The following is a 19,517-nucleotide window of genomic DNA, read 5'->3' on the forward strand; positions in this document are numbered from 1 at the left end:
TGTACTTACTATGTTACAACCAAGCATAAAGGCGGGAGCCAACCGAGTTGCCAAAACGATAGATAACAATCGGCCCATAGCAAACATTCCCTGTAATTAAATACAATTATCAATGGGATTTTCAATTTTATTGCATGTTTCACACATATCAAACCCTTAAAAAATACTATCATAACTAAAAAAAAAGAAAAAGGATTTTCTCTTAAATTTACAGCAAGTTTAAAGTAACGAAAAAAAAAACAAAAAAACATTGTCACATTATGCGTCCCAGCAAGTGTCGCAAACAAATTTGTAACTTAGGTAGATATAATTTCAGGCTTACTATTCATGAATTAAACTTAAAAAGGCTTTTTTTTTTTTTTTTTTTTTTTTTTTTAAGTTACGACAGCGTTCTTCAGGGAGGGAGGGAGGGAGAGAAGGTGGTATTCCAAGATACTGAAAGAGGAAAATTTGTTGAATGTATAATCATACAGCAATATGAATAGAATTTATTGTATTTATAAAAAGAATGATCTAAAGGGTAAAATTTATAAGTTTGGAAAAAAGATTTAAATCATAATTTGTAATTTTTAGAAAATTTTAAATTTCTTTACCATACGAAAAAAAAAAAAAATTAATTTTCCTATCTTTTCATATTTCATTATTTTTTTAATACTTCTTATTCTTTAAAATCGTTTGCATCACTATAATTATTCATATCATTTCATAATTTCAGTTATTTAATATTTAATCTGTTGGATACCGTTGCGATGTTACATACTGTTGACAAGTCTATAAAATAAATTTTATCTGCCAATTTTGTTTCTCTCAAATATCATTTTCACAAAATATCTGTAGCTGGGATCTTTATCATTATTTCCTCTTTTCATTTATTAAATAAATATTAATTAATAATTCATTAAATGATTAATTTTTAAAATAGATTCAATATGTTTTTCATTATTTTCCTTGTAATTTTCAATATTTAACATAAATAAAAATTCATTTAAAATTCATTTAAGGGTTTATTCAGTAAATCTATACAAGTCTGAATCGAGCAAGAATTTAAAATGCTTTTTTTTTATATATATTTTCGAGTTAAGTTTCAGGCTTGGATCATATAAAGAAAACCATTATTTAAATGAAATGATTGAAAATGCTTTTATGAAAAGTATTAAAATAAATTTCAAGTTTCCAAATTTGGATTTAAAAAATTTAACACTTTTTACCTTTTATTCATTTTTATTTCCAAATATTTTCTTATAAACCAGTGTAAAAGATAAATAGTTCGGCATAATCAGATTTATAAAATTTCTGCTTCTAAATCTGATTGGGTTAAACTTTGCCATGGATAATAAAAGAATAGTAACTCCTCTTAGCGTAGGTCTTGTGGGGTTTTAATTGCATAGAAGAATCTAACTTACAAGAAATATTCACACTTTAGCAGAAAAATAGAACAATTTTTACTGTGTAACAGAAAATTAAAATTCCAAGAAATGGCAAAATCACTGAGAATATTCGACTTATTAATCTAAATGTTGGAAAAAAAATGGTGAAAATCTACTTTTTCACAATTTTATTTTACAGGATGTTCCCCAGGTATGCAGCATCTAATATTTACAGATTCGGGTAGAACACGCCAAGGCAAGTATTCTGGTATATAACATGTAGGGGCCTCGATTATAGCGTCATAGTCTAATTACACGAAGAACATTCATTATGAATCCAACAGTTTGTTTCCAAATTACGATACATAAGACGATTGCACAACATGGAAGATTCTTTAGGTGACTATGCAAATTTGTGGCAACCATTGAGAGGGAATATGGTTTAGATGGTTTAAGGTGGTTTGATTTTCCAAACACGATGATTAATAAAATTAAATGTAGCGAAATTGATTTTAATTGGATCTATTTCAGTAACGAGGCGCACTTGCACCTCCAAGGATATGTTAACAAACAGAACTAGAGGTTCTGGGCCACTGAAAATCCTCATCATGCAACAGTTCGGCCACTGCACCTACTTAGGCTTACAGTTTGGTTTGCGTTATCTGCCGAAGACATCATTTGGTCAATTTTTTTAATCGAAAATGTCACCGGTGCAGCTTATTTTGACGGTGTAGTTCCATTCTTGCATGGTATAGACAAGATAAGCCATTATTGGTTTAAGCTAGGAGGCGCTAGACTTCAAAGCACTCAGCGAAACTTCGATCTCTTAGCGGAACATTTTCACGATAGATTTATCGGGTTGGACTCTATTGCGAAAACAGGAGTGGCCACCTTACTCTCCTGATCTTAACCCGCGTGACATTTTTTATGGGGAGATCTGAAAGACGCAGTGTATCACACAGCCCTCAACAAATTGAAACCGAGTTCAAGGAAATTGGAACAGATGTTTTACAGAAAACGATTGCGAACTTCGATTCCAGACTTCGTCATGTCATTTATTCGAATGACCGATATTTCGCCAATCTATTGTATTGAAAGTTCTCAATAAACATTTATTTTCAATTTTTTTTCTCTCTCATTTCTTGAAGTTTTCATAAAACAAGCTTCACAGTTTAATTATACTTTGATGCTATATTCGGAGACCCAACATATCTTATATCAAAGTACTCGTCTTGATTCCTCTATCCGAATATATAAATATTAGACACTGCATACCTTGTGGGACACCCTGTACTTGTTTTATGTTTGAAAAAGTGGAATTTTGTAAAGAAACAGGAGAAAATAATTGTTAAAAAAAATTCGACTTCTAAGAAAAGTAAGAAAAGCGCATTTGTAAAACCTGCTTTTTCATGATTTTATTGATGCAATTCTTTTATAAAGCTAAATTTTTGTTTTTATTCTTGCTGTAAGGCTTTAGGCGCAACAGATAATGTTGGTTAAGCTGCGCTAAGCGTATGATAGAAAATTATGAAATAAATATTGATAAACACATGGGAAAAAAAGCAAGAAAAGCTCCTAGATTCGGATTATCAAGTTAAAAGAATAAAAAAAAAATTGCTAAAATGAGAACTCACTTTTAAAAAATGAATGGGAAATGCCGGCCTTATCAACAATAAAAAAATATTTTTATTGAAAAAGCTTAATTTTCTTTATTAATTCAAAAGACGACTTAAAAAATGTTTTTAAAATAAAGTTTCTATTTCGTAAGAGAAACAATTGCTGTGCTAATATATTAGCAGAGAACCTATGATTGAAAAATTACCAACTGAAATGAAAACACTCTTTTAAAAACAAAATAAAATAAACCAAAATAACTTAAATTATGCAAAATATTTCTCTGTATTTTTAGAGAAAAATATTTATTATAAGTTACATAGCATACATTCGATACTCACCCAAAATAGAGCATTTAGGTAAGCTGCATTCGATTTCCGTAGACTCACTGGACCTTTCACAGCATATGAATATAAATATCCTCCATAGACAGCCTAGAAGCACGATCCAATGAATACATTTTGAGATATTATAAATCAGTTAAGCAGGGAAAAAAAAGGTATGTGTTGCATACGAGAGCTTAACTAAATTCGAAGTTTCTTTGTTCGTGCAAACACATTGTAATGTAACATAATGCTTAATCTCACGTGCTTTGATTTTTTAAAAACTCAATACAATTGCAAATTTTCAAAAACAATTTGAATGAGAAATTCGTTAAACTTTCTAAGCCTAAGTAAAAGCACCAGGTCAAATAGAGGGTGATGGGGATGAAATAATTGCTTTCGGAGAATAATAAGACCATCAAATTCAGTGTATTTTCAGATAAAAAAAAGGGGGGGGGGAAGGGTATGGAGAAAAAAAATGCCACTTCAAGATAAGCGGTGGCCAAGTGGTAAGCCTCCGGCTTAGGGGTCTGACAGTTCGAAGTTCATCTTTTTCGATTCAACTAAATAAGCGTAACTTTATCGTATTATAAAAAGCACGTATAAGGAACTTCTATTAAACAGGCTCTAATATCATTTGGATTGGCTTTTTCTGCTCTATAATTTAGCTAATAGGTAGATAATTCACAACCACTACACATTATAAAATTAAATTAATAAATAAATCACCAGGTTCTAAAGATTCTATTAAAGTAAAAAATCATTTTTTAAACTTTAAAAAGTAATTTTATTGAGTGTAAAGCTATTGGACCATAATGTTACGGAACTTCAATTCCACTAAGTCTGTAAAGTCACCGGATTCGCTTGTAGTGGTATATGGTGTGAAAACAATCAGCAGGCCTCAATAACGAACGACGACTTTTTAGTAATAATCGGTAGTAATAACGACCACAGCACACAAAACGGTCAGATAGAATTCAGAAGAAGGAGGGAATTCGAGTAGCTTCACTCTACGGCCACTCCAAACGCTTGCAATTCTCCACTGTCTCCTCGCTTTAGCTATATCCAACGGCTGACACATTACTACACGACTGGCTACGCCTTTTCAAGATTCGATGCTGCTTCCACAATAAATACAAGGTCTCGGCACACAGCTTAATTCAGCAATAGCTTGAGCTCCACGTAATGCTTGTTCTTCACTAGACTGATCTGCCGTATACACGACTGACTACTCCTCACACGACTTGACACTTGATTACGACTCGTTTCAGAACTACCACTGACTGCAGCTTGAAACTGCCGGCCTTTTATAGTTTCCGGGAGGCGGACCAAGGAGGTTCGGGACCAAGCAGGCGTATCTCTATTATTATTTGCTGAATTGCTAAAATTCTCGAAGTTTCCAGTATTATCTATTTTATCGCCAAGTCGCCAAATGGTCGCCAAGCTCTGAGAACACTCATTCGGCATCCGACCAGCATCCAACAGAGCTGATCGTAAAACGGTATTTCCAGTGATTAAACTAACCGTGCTAGGAAGCAACGGTACAGGTTTGTAACAATATCAATTGATCACTAGAAGAGTAAAGAGTCATAAAAGTTTAGTGTCTCATTGATTTAATAATAGATACTGGGATTTGGGTCCTATTCCACTGTTATATAAGAGAAACGGATGCACGTCATGGGTCAACGACTTCCACCTGTTGTGGTGAAAAAATTTGGAGAGGTTGTGATAGCTCAAATGTCACCCTCATCTTCTGACTGCTGTTCAAAAGTACGAGATCCGTTCCAAAACAGCTGTCCTTTGCTTCAAAATGGAAGGTTAATAAATGTAGTTAAACCCAAACTAAATGTTCCAACCATTTGTAATATCTTTTATGGGAAAGAATATTGTTTTGACAAATTTTCTTGAAATTATTAGATGTAGGTAACTTATCCGTTTGCCAATTTTAGTCACGAGTATGAAAAATATTCAATATTAGCTAAGTTTTGCTAAGTGAAATAAAAGAACCCAAGCATCACAAGTAGCAATATTTTAATAATTTTTTTTCAGAAATAATAAATTTGGTCACATTATTGTCAGACGTAGTGAGTTTTGTAAAACATATGCTAAATCAGCCACTGAAACATAAATATTTTAAATAAATAATTTCTCTTACCTGAAGACCGTCGTACAGGAACATTAAAGATGCGCACAGAAGAGTAATGACAATAGTCTGGAATTTCGATACTGGACTGGTATCGTATTTTTCTTCAAAGGGCTCTGGAGGCAAATCAGCTTCAGTAATAACAAAAACAAACGAAAAAAAGAGAAAGAGAGAGAGAAAGAAAGAGAAAGAAATTTCAGAAATACTGATTAAAAATCAATGAGTAATAATTTTTCATAATATAGTCTAAATAATGAATAAGTGGTTTAGAGGTTAACTTGCAGAGTTGTTAAATTTCATACGATATAATATTTTTTATTAGACATAATTTATTAAGTTAACAGGAATATTTAATCTGTCTTTATATGCTTTTATTTAACTTGACTTGTTTTATGTTCGTGAAAATGGAATTCAGGGATCGATTTTCCCCTTATTTCCTGAAATGTTTCATTTTTGAAATTTTGTACTCTCAGGCATTTGTGATGATAATACACTATTTTAATACTTTCAGAATTTAAGTATTAGTTAATAATATAAGTATTAGTTACTATATAAAATTAAATTTTGATTTCATTCTCCTGGTTCTACTTATTTTAAATTTGATAACGTCCTTTTTCAAGGATCCAAAATATTTTTTTAAAAAATGAGTTATAAAACAAAGGATAAAAAGTAGAAAATAATTATAGAAAAAAATTCTTATATTATTAATATATAAATTAAAGCTTGTGTTTTAAAATTACACTTATTAAATATATATATTCATTGTTTTATAAAATAAAGAAAATGATCAATTATAATTTATTCTTAAGATTTAATTATTAAAAAGATAATTTAGAAAAATGCTATTCTTTACAGAAATGAATATATATGGATTCATTCGTTGAAAATATTCGAAATGTAGTCCTTTTCTTCTTACGCAAGCAAAAACTTAATTTTCAAAATTTGAAACGGTTTAATAGAATTAAGTGTGGATCTATTGTAGTGATTCAACAACAAGTAAGCCAGATTATGAAACAGACAAATTAGGTAATTGCCTAAGAGTACAAGAACTTTTTTTGGGGGGGGAGGGGTACAATGCCTAGACATTTTTCTGCAATATTTTCAAAGTAGTTCAATTTTGTGCTTTCTTTTTGATAATAAAACAAAAACAATGCACGCATATTCTAATTGAAATCAAGAATCTTTTGTACTTCAGAGTTTATTCATGGTTTCAAACTCACCGTAAAAGATTTTTTTTTAAGTTGCCTGATTGGCTCACAAATTAACAATTTTGACATACTTTGTGCTTGAGAGTTTAAAATGCCTTAAAAAGCTCTGATTTTTTTTACCATTTTGTTTCAAATTATTTTTAAACATTAATTTGAAATCTTTCATATGTAAATATATTGAAACTTATTCTGGTGAAGGTGACCTGCAATTAATTGTTTAGCTATTTTTGTCTTTCATAATATTTATAACTTAAAATCTGCTTATATAGATAAATTAAAATAAATAAAAATATTTTATTTTTGAAGGAAAAAAAGAGGTCTCTTAAATTTATGTTGCTTCAGAATCCTTATACAACTTAATCCATTCCTGTAAATACGTAGAAGCATTTCTTCCTTTCCTATGTTCTTTAAAACTTGGGGCTATGGTTTTAAACTAGGAAATACTTTATTCCTAACTATTTGTTGCGAACTTCACTTCCAACGTCCAGTCAATATGAATATGGGGGAATTTCATCTCTATGTATATACTATGAGAGATTCTGTGAATGATTTATATCTTATCTCCCCTTTTCAAAAAAGTGACGAGGCTAATAACGTATAGACCCCATCGAAACATAAACGTTTATAAAAGAGCTTAAAGAATTCACCTTTCTCAGATGGTGTTGTCAGATCTCAAAAACATAAAGCTGTTTACTATTTTGCTTCGAAAAACCTTACTTGAGTTGGTTCCCGATTTTAAAAAGAATTGTGCAATCTCAGACACTTGAATAGAGTCATCAGAAGTTTTAAGAATCTAGGGAATAAAAGTTAAAGAAAAATTTAGTTTCCTCCTAAAATGCTATGAATTGATTCTTGAAATTTTGTACCCTCTGATTGTTCAATGACGACTAGCAAATGACATGCGACATGACAGATAAAAGCCCATTATGTTTCATCCTATTAAAAATGTTTTGAAAAGCACCAAATCGACCAAGAAATAAGTGAGTCCCAATTTTCAATTTCTTTCATGCCAGAATGAAAGTGCGATGATCAAACGGCGATTTCTTTGACAGAAAAGTGACTTACTATAGTGATAACTTCTACACACTCATATAGAAAAACACCTAACGATTCAGATGGCCATGACAAGTTTTCCAACTAATCAATAAATATTTCTAAAAATCTATACTAGAAGGGCTTTGAGAGAAATTTTTTGACGTGAAAACGTTACATGTATTTTTTTTTAAATCATTTCAATATAAATTGGGTTTTTGCAAAATATTTCTTTTAATTGTTATTAATTTTTTAAAACATTAAATGCATTAAAATTAATGTTAACTTTGAGCTACTCTATCACAATTTTTTTTTTAAAAAATTCTGTTTTATTTTAATACCTATTTTTTTTACCATTTTTTCATTTGTTTTCAAATAATGATTTAATATTGCCTAAGAGCCAGTATAAGTGAATCGCTCAAACAGGGACAAGAAAAGAAAAGCTCTTACGATTTAACGAAATATTCGACGACTGCAACGGTTTCAGGCTATCAGAAGTTAGCCAATATTTTTCCCTTTTTTATTTTTCATAGAAACTTCGGTGGAAATTATTCCGAGAAAAATTTACATCATCCTAAAATTAAAAATTTTTCCTTTTCAAGAAAATCCCCAATTTCCTTTTTATGCGATTTTTCTTTAAATTGTGATTAATTCTTCAGATCATTTAACGTAGATGATCTTGAAATGGGAAGCGTATAGATACTCCTTTGCAAGACAATGTTAAGACTTTGGACTATACTACAACTATTTTTTTTTATTTCTTTTTTTATTTCAATATTTATTTGAGGGAAAAACGCTTTGTATATTGTAATATTTTATACTGAAACAGTTTTTGAGTTCAAATATTGTGCATGAAAGGATATTACTCCCAAGTTACACCAGATATATCAACTAGTGAGAATTTATATAACATTTAACTGTTTGCACAGAACCTAGGTTATCATAATTAGAGATGTTCTACGTTCTGTCTTAATATATTAATATGAATAAAAAAACTTATATATTTGGAAATGGAAAGTGGACTTCCCCCCCCCTCCCCGAATCCTCAGTGCCTAATTCGGTAGTGAAAGGAAAAGGGACCGGTGAAAATAGAAAACTGCAACCAACAGCTCAGATAATGAAGGATATGAAACAGTTGTGAAGATCAATCCATCAAGAGCAAATTTTTAAAAAAATATTTTTTTACGTGTTCAAAGATAATATATTGAAATTATAAAAAACTTGAATCTCAAGATTTTTATTCATCTGCAACTTTCAGATTAGCTATTTACTGATTTTACCCCCCCCCCCATTTCTGGAATAAATTTATCTATCTGTGACGAAAATAACTTAAAAATAGAATTCACTAGACCAATTAACTTTGGTATATGGCTATAATTCCTAAATTATAGAATTATAACAAATTTTAGCTGAAACCCAAGAGCAGAGAGCCAGTTTGTCTGTCGATCCATGTGAGTGTGAACATGAAAATTTAAGAATGCTTTCAGCTATAAAAAAAGAAATTTGATATATGCTTTTATCACCAGAATTGCGAATGTGTTTCAAATTTTGAATCAAAACCGTCCAAGAATTGCCTGTCTCTCCATTCCTATATAAAATAAATCAAAAACATGAAAAGCTAGACGCAGACAATCTTTACTCCAAAACTGTATGGATGAAATTTTGACCTCAATCAGCCTATGGGAAAAAATATTGCTCCTAATTGCATTCTCGGTAATCTTCACTGTACGACGAAGCTAAACTCATGCAGAAGTCAAGGGGAATACACTCCGGCTTATTTTTTTTATTGAATTGTAGATAGATAGATGCATTTACACTGATGGCATTAATATTGTTGAGTCGTTTCAAATTTAAAAGATGAAAAGAAAAGCTGGATATTAAATCAACGATGAAAGAGATTATCTAAATGCTGGTACAAATATTTGTATTTTTATAAAAAAAAGCACGAAAAAATGTTGCATGAAATTTTTTTTCTAGACGTTAACACTTTTTTTTGTCGTTTCTTTCAGCATTATAGGCTGGAGTCATCTAATTTTTAGTTAACAAGTAGAGCTGATTTTAAAAATGTCTTGAATATTTCATTTCGAAAATACCTGACAAAATTGTTATGAACTTGAAAGGAAAAAGAAAAATGAAAACCTTCTGATACAGAAGATAAGTTGGGTGAGTCAGAATTAAATTGTCAGAACAGGACTAAGAAAAATGCGGTTTCACTTTATCTTATTTATTTTATATTATTTGAACAGAAAAATTACGGTATTAATAATCTACCATATAAAAGACGAACTGTAATGTTGTTGATACTTTAAAGATCGAAAAAATTCCAAATTAAATATATATGAATATGAATATAAAGAGATATATTTCAAAGAATTTTATTTTGCAACAAAGTGTATTAAATTTATACATACATAGGTTTATTTGATATACATAAGAAATTATTCAAAAATAGTTTAAAAATAGAAGCATTAAGCTATATTTCCCCTATTGATCATTGATAATTGGCGTGCAAATAAAAATCTTGTAATTTTAACTCAAAATTTAATTTTTTTTCTCTCAAAAGAGTGCTACATTTCTCTTGTATTAAAAGTAACTACACTTTTTCTATATAAAAAGTGATTGTATTTCTCTTGTATAAAATTATTGATTGACCACCTTCATACAAATTGATTGCCCTTCTGTTATATGTTTTCAAATATGATATTGAATAATCTGAAACAAATTAGTATACTCCAAGGAGTAAACTTTAAGTTTTCATGCCTAAATTTCTCCACAGCCTAAATAGATGGGTTTTTTTTAACTAAAAAATATAAAATTAAAAAAAATATTTATGAAATTTAAGTATCAAATTAAGAAGGTTACAAATGAAATATTTTTAATTTCTAAATTTAAAAATGGATAATTTATGGTGATATGTTAATTTTGAAGCAGTACTAATATATCATTTAATTAGCATTTATTAATGTCACCGAAAGCAAATATCAATTCCTCTTTATTGATCTTGTTTTGAAGAAAGATTTCCATTATGTTTCAATGTATTTTAATAAATGCCACCTTGGCGGAAAAACAAAAGTCTGCGCTATTTAATAATGCTTCATTGTAAAAATGTTCCGAGAAATATCCTCTTGTACCCTTGGTGTTATCTCTCATCAAAATTTCATTTTTACAAGAGCTACCTATAATCATTTTAATATTAAAAAAGTTGATGTTAAAATAGTTCTCGGTAGTCGTTGCTCTAAAATGGTTGTTGGTAGTCTTCTTGGTAAAATGATCATCGGTAGTCAAAGCTAAATGAGTCAATTCATTCTCACGGAATATATTTCAAATTTTGGTATTCATTATTCATCTTGCAGCAGGGGGACTCAAAGCACAGAAAAAAAGAAACGTGTTGTGAAGTGTTACGAAATTAGATTCATTTCAGTCATTGTAGTAAAATGGTTATCTGTAATCGTTGTGGTAAAACAGTAGTGATCAGTAGTCAAAGTGAAATACAGTCAATTTTTTGCTCACAGAATATGTTTCAAATTTTATTATTCATTGTTCAGCCTGTTGGTGGAATATTGACAGCTCAGTAAAAAGGAGTAAGCCATTAGTTCTACGAAATTACATTTGTCATGTGATTGGGCATCATGTGATTTGTTTCGATTGAATTTCCTATCTGAAAAACATGTTTTGTTGTCTGTGCTATAATATCGTCAGTAAAGTTTTTTATTGCTTTTTAGCCGATCATTCCAAGTCACATGCCTTATAAGTAAAAGTTCATTGGATCATAGAAAAAAGTCTCGTTATTTTTAAAACAACTTTATTTTTCGAGATAATCAATATTATTTTAAAACCTCACCTTGTTTATTTTGATTAACATCGCCTTTTCCAATCATTCTCAAATATACATCCTTCCCCAGTAAAGTAAGACTCAGAAGTGCCACAGGTATCTGAAAATGGGCAAAATAAAATCATACAAATCTATTAAAATATCTCTAAAATGATAGAATAAAAGAAACTGATTGTCTTATTTAGTTGTAAATAATCCCACTTTAATATTTTTTTTATCTCTCTATAATATAATTCTTCCATTCAAAGTTAAAAATCAGACATATGTTACCACAGTATTAGAAGAATAATTCAGTAAACAAACAAATATATTTATGACTGAGCTTTGCAAATTCAAAATTCTTTATGGTTCTGTTTCAATTTTTGAAGGACAGAGCTTTGAAGAATTGAAACAGATTCAGCGATTTGATTTCACTAAAAATCTACTGTTAGAACACATTAAATTCACCCGGATCAAATGTAGTGATATGGTGTTGAAGGCTGAGGGATTGTTATAACTGATCATAGTTCAAAAGTATAAGTTCACTATCACAGCATTTTCCACCCATCTTCAAAGTAGAAAATTTACCTAATTAAACACAATTAATCTTTAAAAGTATATATAGGTATAAATGTTTATAAAATTACTGATGGATATTTATACATCGATTGCCGACTGTCGTGCATAATAAGTTAAAAAACATCAGTTACCGACTGATGATCACCGAAATGCACGACAGACTTGATAAATCGCTTATGGATGATAGATAGAGTTAAAAGATTAAATTCAGTACTTGAAATATGCTGAAATTTATACTTATTTTAATTCTCAGATTAAGAAAAATCTTTCGAAAACTTTTTTGAATTCAACAACAACAGAAGAACAATAACGGGCTAAGAAACCTCGAGTTCGACAATTATTTTTTCTGCTAAAATTTTTAAGCTTTGAATTCATTTTATCTCATAATCTGTCTATACACTCATGTCTATAAATTAAGGATAATGCAAGTTCATGAAAAGAAAGAGTCAGAAGCAAAACAAATGTGACTTATTTGTAAAGCCTATTTATTAAACAAAAGGTAAAGAGCAAAAGAGATGCTATATGTTTGATATCATTAATAAAAATTGCGATTTTTTTTGCTCCCTGGAGCAAATAACAAAAAAAAAACCCCTATTTACAAAAAACAATATTACATGGATGGTTAATACATAGTATGTCTCCCAGATGATGCAATACAGTCCATACAATGCCTAGACAAGCTGAGTATCAAATTATTGATCTGATCTTGGGGAATATTACACCACTCATCAAGCAGTGATTTCCGAAGTTCTAGTAGATATGTAGGAGGTGGTTGACGGGCTGCAACTCGCCGGCCAAGCATGTCCCACACATGCTCTAATGGATTCAAGTCCGGAGAGAATGCTGGTAAGTCCACACGGGTGATATCCTCCGATCGAAAGCACTCGTTTACGATGTTTGCAAGGTGAGGAGGGCGTTGTCATCCATAAACACGAATTCTGCACCCATGGCGCCCCGAACAAACGTACATGTTGTTCCAGAATGATGTCCCGATAGATTTGGCCTCTCATGGTTCCAATTTGAACATGCAGGTCGTTTTCTGGAACCCAAAATAATTCCTCCCCAAACGAGCAATCCTGTACCACAGTAACGGTGTCGCTCAATGATGTTCTCTTGGTGGTAACGGGTACCTGGCGCTCCCCATATGAAAGTCTGGCGAGAATCAGACTGCAAGCTAAACCTGGACTCGTCGGAAAATATAACACAAGCCCACTGTTGCGGTGTCCACAATGCATGCTCTCTACTCCAGGCTAACCGCAGCCGACAGTAAGTTGCAGTAAGTGGAACATATCTGACAGGCCTACGATCACATATATCAATCTGCCCTAAGCGTCTGTACACGGTCTGCCTTGAAACTGTCGTACCAGTGGCTAAAGATATCTGACGAGACAAGGCTGATGCTGTGTTCCTTCGTGTTTTTTTTTTTTTTTTTGGCAGTAACTGCCAAATACTGGTCCTCATTCGGCGGCGACCTGTAACTCGGGGGGCGACCTTTACTGTAACGTCTATTCAAGTTACCATCATCTTGAAATCGCTGCCAAAGCCTGGAGATGACACTCTAGGAACACTCTTGGAATCGATGTGTTAGACCAAATAAGATTAGAATCACCACCATAATGAAAGTTTACATTGGTCAATTTATTTATGTCAAACAATGCCTTCTAGTATGCACATGTGATGTTTGTGCATGTATATTTTCATAAAAAATGAGCTGGAATATTCCAGCGTATTTCTTATATTCATAAAAGCATTTTCCAATATCTTCGTTAGAATCCTGACTTTAAACAGATAGCTTATAATGCGACTTTTGCATTTGAATGACAATTTTTCTAATTGTGCGAATCTACGTAATAGATTTTGTTTTTAATTGTGGCAATTTAAAAATGTTGAAAATTCGATTTGAAGTAAAAAATACTTCTTATATATTTTCCAATACATTTTTTTTTCAAACACTCCTAATTTTAGAAATAACTTTATCGAGTCTTTGTTATCAACTTACCATTAAAGCAGCCATAATAAAGAACACATTATCTATGTGAGTCATTTTTTTGGCTTCTTCTAAATTTTTGGCGGGAAGCGTCTCATTTTGTTCCAGGATGTGAACTGGCACGGAAGTATTGTCAATGAAAGGAGAACAGTCCTCACTCAGTAGAAAGGGTTGGGCAATCATGGGGCTGATGAAAGCTCCGGCTCCATAAAAGAAATGGAGGGCCTGAAAAAAATTACTTATATAATAGTGACAGATAAAAACAGACATACAAAAAAAGTGAATTAAGGATTTTTTTTTTATATCAAATCTGACTTGTTGTGTTCAACCAGTTGGTTAAAATTACTGCATTATTGCTCGGAGAAAGTAAAAAAAGCATTGTAAAGAAAGTAAGCAGAAGTTCATTAGAATACCAGATCTCGAGGGTATACATTTCAGATTAGGGAACACCAATAAAAGAAACTCAATGGAGTGAAACACATAATAAAAATTAACATTTAAATTTTTTTATTTTTTATTTGTTTCATGGTTATTAAGATGGAACTTAGTAATCATTCATTTCCCGACTTTCCAGATTTATGAATTTCTGCATATTTGTTGCGTTCTCTGTGACTATACTTTTTTAATATTTCTGAACTAAAATATTTTTAATAAAACTTTATTTTATATCTTATTTCTACTGATAATAAATTTAAAAAAATGATTTCAAGGATCCATGTTATTTGTAACAATGAATTATAAAGCAAGGAGCAAAAAGAAAAAAAATTAAATTAAAAATTTCTGAAATACATACATTGCAATATATGACTTTCTTCCGCTTCATTCTTTTCTTTATCTGTATTGTTTGAATCGAGATATATCATTATCCAAGCTATCTTAATTAATTGGGACAAGACCTGCTCTGGATAATCGATTATACAGGTAATTGAATGACTAACGTAAAATGGTTATTTCTTACGGAAAATATACTTTATTATTCAGTTAAACTTGCTTATAACGTTATGTTACGAATATCCAATATTACTTTCTTGCAATTTTAGTCTCATCTGTGAAAAGAGTTATTTATAGATATTCTTAATGGAAGCTGAATAGATATCTGGTCAATGACTCCCAGCCTTGATGACGGACTTGGTGACCATATGACGGAAAAAAATGAGGTTCTGGAAAATGAAGGATCTTTGTCGATATTTCTAACAGTTATCGAGATATGGTGATTCTTTGAGAAAATTTGATGTTTTTTTTAGAATACTATATAAGCAGATGTGTTCACAAAACGTCAATTTTCTGCTTAGAGTGTTGATCGCAGAGAGAACTTTGTAGTTGCTTGAGATGAGTCATTTTCTATTTAGCATTTGTTGTTAGTATCTACAAGTACTTTTTTGTGTGTCTTGACTGTGTTTAGTACCGGTGCTTTTGGTATTGTGCTTCGTGTTTTTTGAAGAATAAAAGGCAGTTATTCGTTACTCAGTTTATAGGACTTCTTGTACTGTACACTTACCGGTTGATTTCCAGAATGATTTCATGATTATTTAAATTATGCTGATAAAATTTTGTGTGCGTACTGCTGTATTAAAATATAGCTTCGTAAATACATCAGTCAAAGTCAATCGTTTCTCTGACCTTTTTACCAAGAAAGACTTTTTCTACGGATTTCTTATCTTTCCCCCACATCAAACCAATCGAATAAACGAAATTCGGAGAGTGGAATTCTGTTGTATTTCAATCGGTTTGATTCATGATTCATGCACATGATGCACATCAGTTGTCTTTTGCTAGTTTAATTTTGGAATTTAGTGCACTTTTTGAAGAAGAAGGGAAAAAAAAAAGGACCTGAAGACGACAGTTCATTTGGATGAGAGGAGATATTTTCATTTATATTTGTATATATCTGTAACGCCACGTGAATTCTCTGTTTTATATCATATTCTTTTTTAGAGTTCTCTTGAATGTCAGCTTGAAATGTTATGAAAGATTAATAACTCCAAGCCTTAAGAAATAGATAATAATATTCAATGAGTACTAGTATCAGAATTTTTCCTCATTTTTATATGAAAATCAGCAGAAAAATTTTAAAAAGAAGCGATCAATATTCAGTATTAATAAATGCTGTGAAATATTTAATATTCTACTTTACAAAGACCTGAAAAAAGATTTTTTTTTCCTTTAGCTTAGAAATTTTTTGGGATACATAGCAAGGTAACTTTCATAGAATTTAAATATATGAATTTTTATTATAACTAACTTTAAGATCCTTAAAGGTTCTTTTCCTGTCGCATTTTGATGAAATTTATTCGTGACAAAGGATTATTTTTTATTTAGTACAACATTTTTCTAGAAGAAAAATTAAAGATATTTTTCTCAAATAAAGCAAATAAGCTCCTAAGAATTCTTTGTTTTAAAATATTTATGCTAGTAGCGGTACGCATTTATTTGTAAAAATTTATAATGGCTGCCACCTTAAGCCCTTATTTAAACATTTAAAGAAAAAGAGGCATAAGCCTTTAAAATAAAAGAGGTTATTTGAGAGTTATAAAACTCATAGCATTAGGAAATAATTATGTATCTAGAATTACACTTTGTTGATGGAATAAAAAAAAAACACCAGTCTAGACAAATATTTCTAAGAGGATTATTGGCCTGATACTTAAAGAAGAAAAGTAAGCTCTCAAATTCAAGGAGGAATCATATTGACTCTAAGTAATTTAATCAGTAAATTTATATATTTTTCACTTTACAGTTTTGTACTAAAATACATTTTTAATAATTTGTTCAACAACTGTCGAAGCGTGCTAATTTCTTTATGCCGTGCTAACTACTTCTTTTTTCATTTTACCTGTATGACTATCATCGTGAATGAAATGAAATTTCGCAAATTTTGGCTTCGTTCTCAAATGCTTATTTGTCACTTTTTTTAAACTTTTTGTTCGTTTCCACAATTAGTCTTTATTATTTCCTTTTACAAAGCATCAGAACCTAACATTTTGCATAGGAAATTATTTTTGGGTATCTTTCGTGGAATTGTAAATAGTTAAATAAAATCTCATTTAATCTTAATCTCATTTTTCTTCTTTTCATTTTAATTGTTATAGGAATGCCTTTGGCGGCACATAAAGTTTTCTAATGAAAGCTCTGACATCTGTTTGTTTTTGTAATAGCGCTGTTTTGAAACATATTTTTGTTTTCTTTCAGTTATCCATCTGAATTATATATATCTGTTTACTAAACTCCGATCTTAAATGTAATTATAAATTTAGAGAGTGGGGTTTCTTTTTTGTATTAACGAATAATTTTCTTGTTGTCCTTGTTCTCAATATCTTTCTTGCCTTATCAATACAAAGAAGCATTATATTAGCAAACATATTTCTTTACTTTTCTAAGTGAAGGTTTTGATTCCCTTGAAATTTTTATAACTTTACTACCATTTTTATCTTATGTCTTTTTAATTGATATCTCAAAATGAAGCGAATGTTCATTTCCATGGTTCTAAAAAACTGTTCTTTATTATTCCTGCCATCTTTTTTAAAAAAATTCCTTCATAAACAAAAGAAACATTATTGAATATTTAAATGGGATAAAGTTAGTTTAATATTTGATAAATAATACAGCGGAAAAAAAATATCTTCTCTGAAACTCATTTTTAAAGATATTTAATTGCATATTTTGCTTTTTATTCATTTTTCACCTACAGAGCCAATTTTGATATATATCTATCGCCACTTCTATTCAAGCATTTGTCATCTTAGAAGACGCAATTTGTTTTCAAATAAATATTTTGTTTTGTCATGTTATTAATTATATAATGCAATGTTATTAATTATAATATACGTGCATATATTGCTATAACACGAAATATTGTTTGTAACTTTCACTCCAAAGTACTTGAATTACCAATATAAATTTTCAAAACAGATTAAAATGTGTTATAAAATTGAAAACACATAATCAGAGATACATTCTTTTAAATAAAATAAGAATTTTAAACCTCATAATAAAGTTAAAAAAATGATAATGCTATAAAATGCTTTGTAATAAATAAAAAAATTTAATTGTTCTGTTAGAAAATATATACATAAATATCGATGCAGTATCGTTCTATTAAGATAATTCAATAAATAAGAACGGAAAATATACATCAAATTATGGATTATAAACATTCTAAAGAATGTTATTAAGGTATATTTTTCTCCCAATAAGATTAATTTTATTCCGAAGCATCAGTCGAAATTCTAGCATCATTATGTTTCCTACTTACATTAAAGCAGGAGTGAAAAAAAAATCTAGAACATGTGAAATATTTACAGCAAATTTATCTCTCAATTTATGTTCCTGTTCTCTTCATCAAATTAAAGGTTTGTTAGTCATATCGTGGCATGAGTTTTTTTTTCAAAGCTCTTACGTACATTTGATAACTATAATTGGTACATTATAACTACAATTTGTAATTCCTCATTTCCTCCGACCATGGTAGTTTGGCGGCAGAATCTCTAGACTAGATTTGAATGAAAAAATGTCAGCCTGGTACATGTTAAATCGTTGGAAATCAATTGTCCTTTCGCTGGTGCAGTACAAATGATGAGAAAGGGAGCCGTTATTTCAGGTATTGTCGTCGTCATCTGAGTATGATTCATAGTTACTAATTGCATCTTTAGATACTCCAATTGTAGCTTCAGTAATGGGACATCAATCTAACTAAGCTACATTAAACTAAGCATATAATGCAGATTAGTTACCGTACAGTAAAACACATGTGGTTATAAAATAGCGCCACCGTCTATCTTATGCTGAATTGAAAGTAGTTTCGAAATTTCGATTCAAAATTTTCAAAAATGCGGTTTTAATAGTAGACTAAGCTCGTCAGCAAATTTTAATCTAATGAAAAAGCTCTCAGCTAAAAGCAACTCTTCATATATTTTACTCTATATGTGTTTCATTCAAAATCACGGCTTACTTTAATGTTTATTACACAAAATATTTATCCTTTCAAATTATTCTATGGAAAATCAAACAGGGATTTTCCTATCAGTTTATTCCAAGATAGTACATATTTCAATATTAAGCAACATTCCATTCTGTAAACATCTTTGATCAGTAATTTGGATTTAGATAAACAATATGACTGTAAATATTTTAATATTAGTTTTCCCATGTATATTTTTAGTGGACATTTTAATGGCAGCTTATTTTCAAAATTCCATCGCCGATAAGATCGTTTTAAGTAACCTTCTATTTGGTCTTAGATCATTAGCTATAGGGGCAGCATTTCAGCTTTATAATTTGCTATCAATATCTCGAAATACCAAAAAAAATATCGAGAAGAATTTTAATTACATTTTTAAAAGCTGAATGAGATTCAAATTAGTATCAATTTAGAATTTTGGCTCTTAAGAATGATGTTAGGTTTTGTCCATTATACCCTTAGACCTGCCTTCGTTTTGTATTCAATTATAAAATTT

At 30.3% G+C, this 19,517-nt stretch overlaps 1 protein-coding gene across 2 annotated transcripts in view; it reads right to left on the reverse strand.

The window, feature by feature from the left end:
- Positions 1-19,517, reverse strand: part of LOC129961029 (major facilitator superfamily domain-containing protein 4A-like) — a 104,714-nt gene that overhangs the window by 12,369 nt on the left and 72,828 nt on the right. The window contains exons 3-7 of one of the 2 annotated variants that reach the window (XM_056074822.1): positions 14,077-14,289; positions 11,529-11,619; positions 5,460-5,563; positions 3,323-3,415; positions 10-90 (exon numbers count right to left, since the gene is read on the reverse strand). In XM_056074822.1, coding sequence (XP_055930797.1) covers positions 10-90; positions 3,323-3,415; positions 5,460-5,563; positions 11,529-11,619; positions 14,077-14,289 — 582 coding nt within the window. Of the gene's footprint in view, positions 1-9; positions 91-3,322; positions 3,416-5,459; positions 5,579-11,528; positions 11,620-14,076; positions 14,290-19,517 lie in introns of both variants that reach the window. The other variant, XM_056074821.1, reaches the window with a different exon arrangement.

The sequence above is a fragment of the Argiope bruennichi genome, chromosome X2 (assembly GCF_947563725.1).
Source record: "Argiope bruennichi chromosome X2, qqArgBrue1.1, whole genome shotgun sequence".
Lineage (NCBI taxonomy): Eukaryota > Metazoa > Arthropoda > Arachnida > Araneae > Araneidae > Argiope > Argiope bruennichi.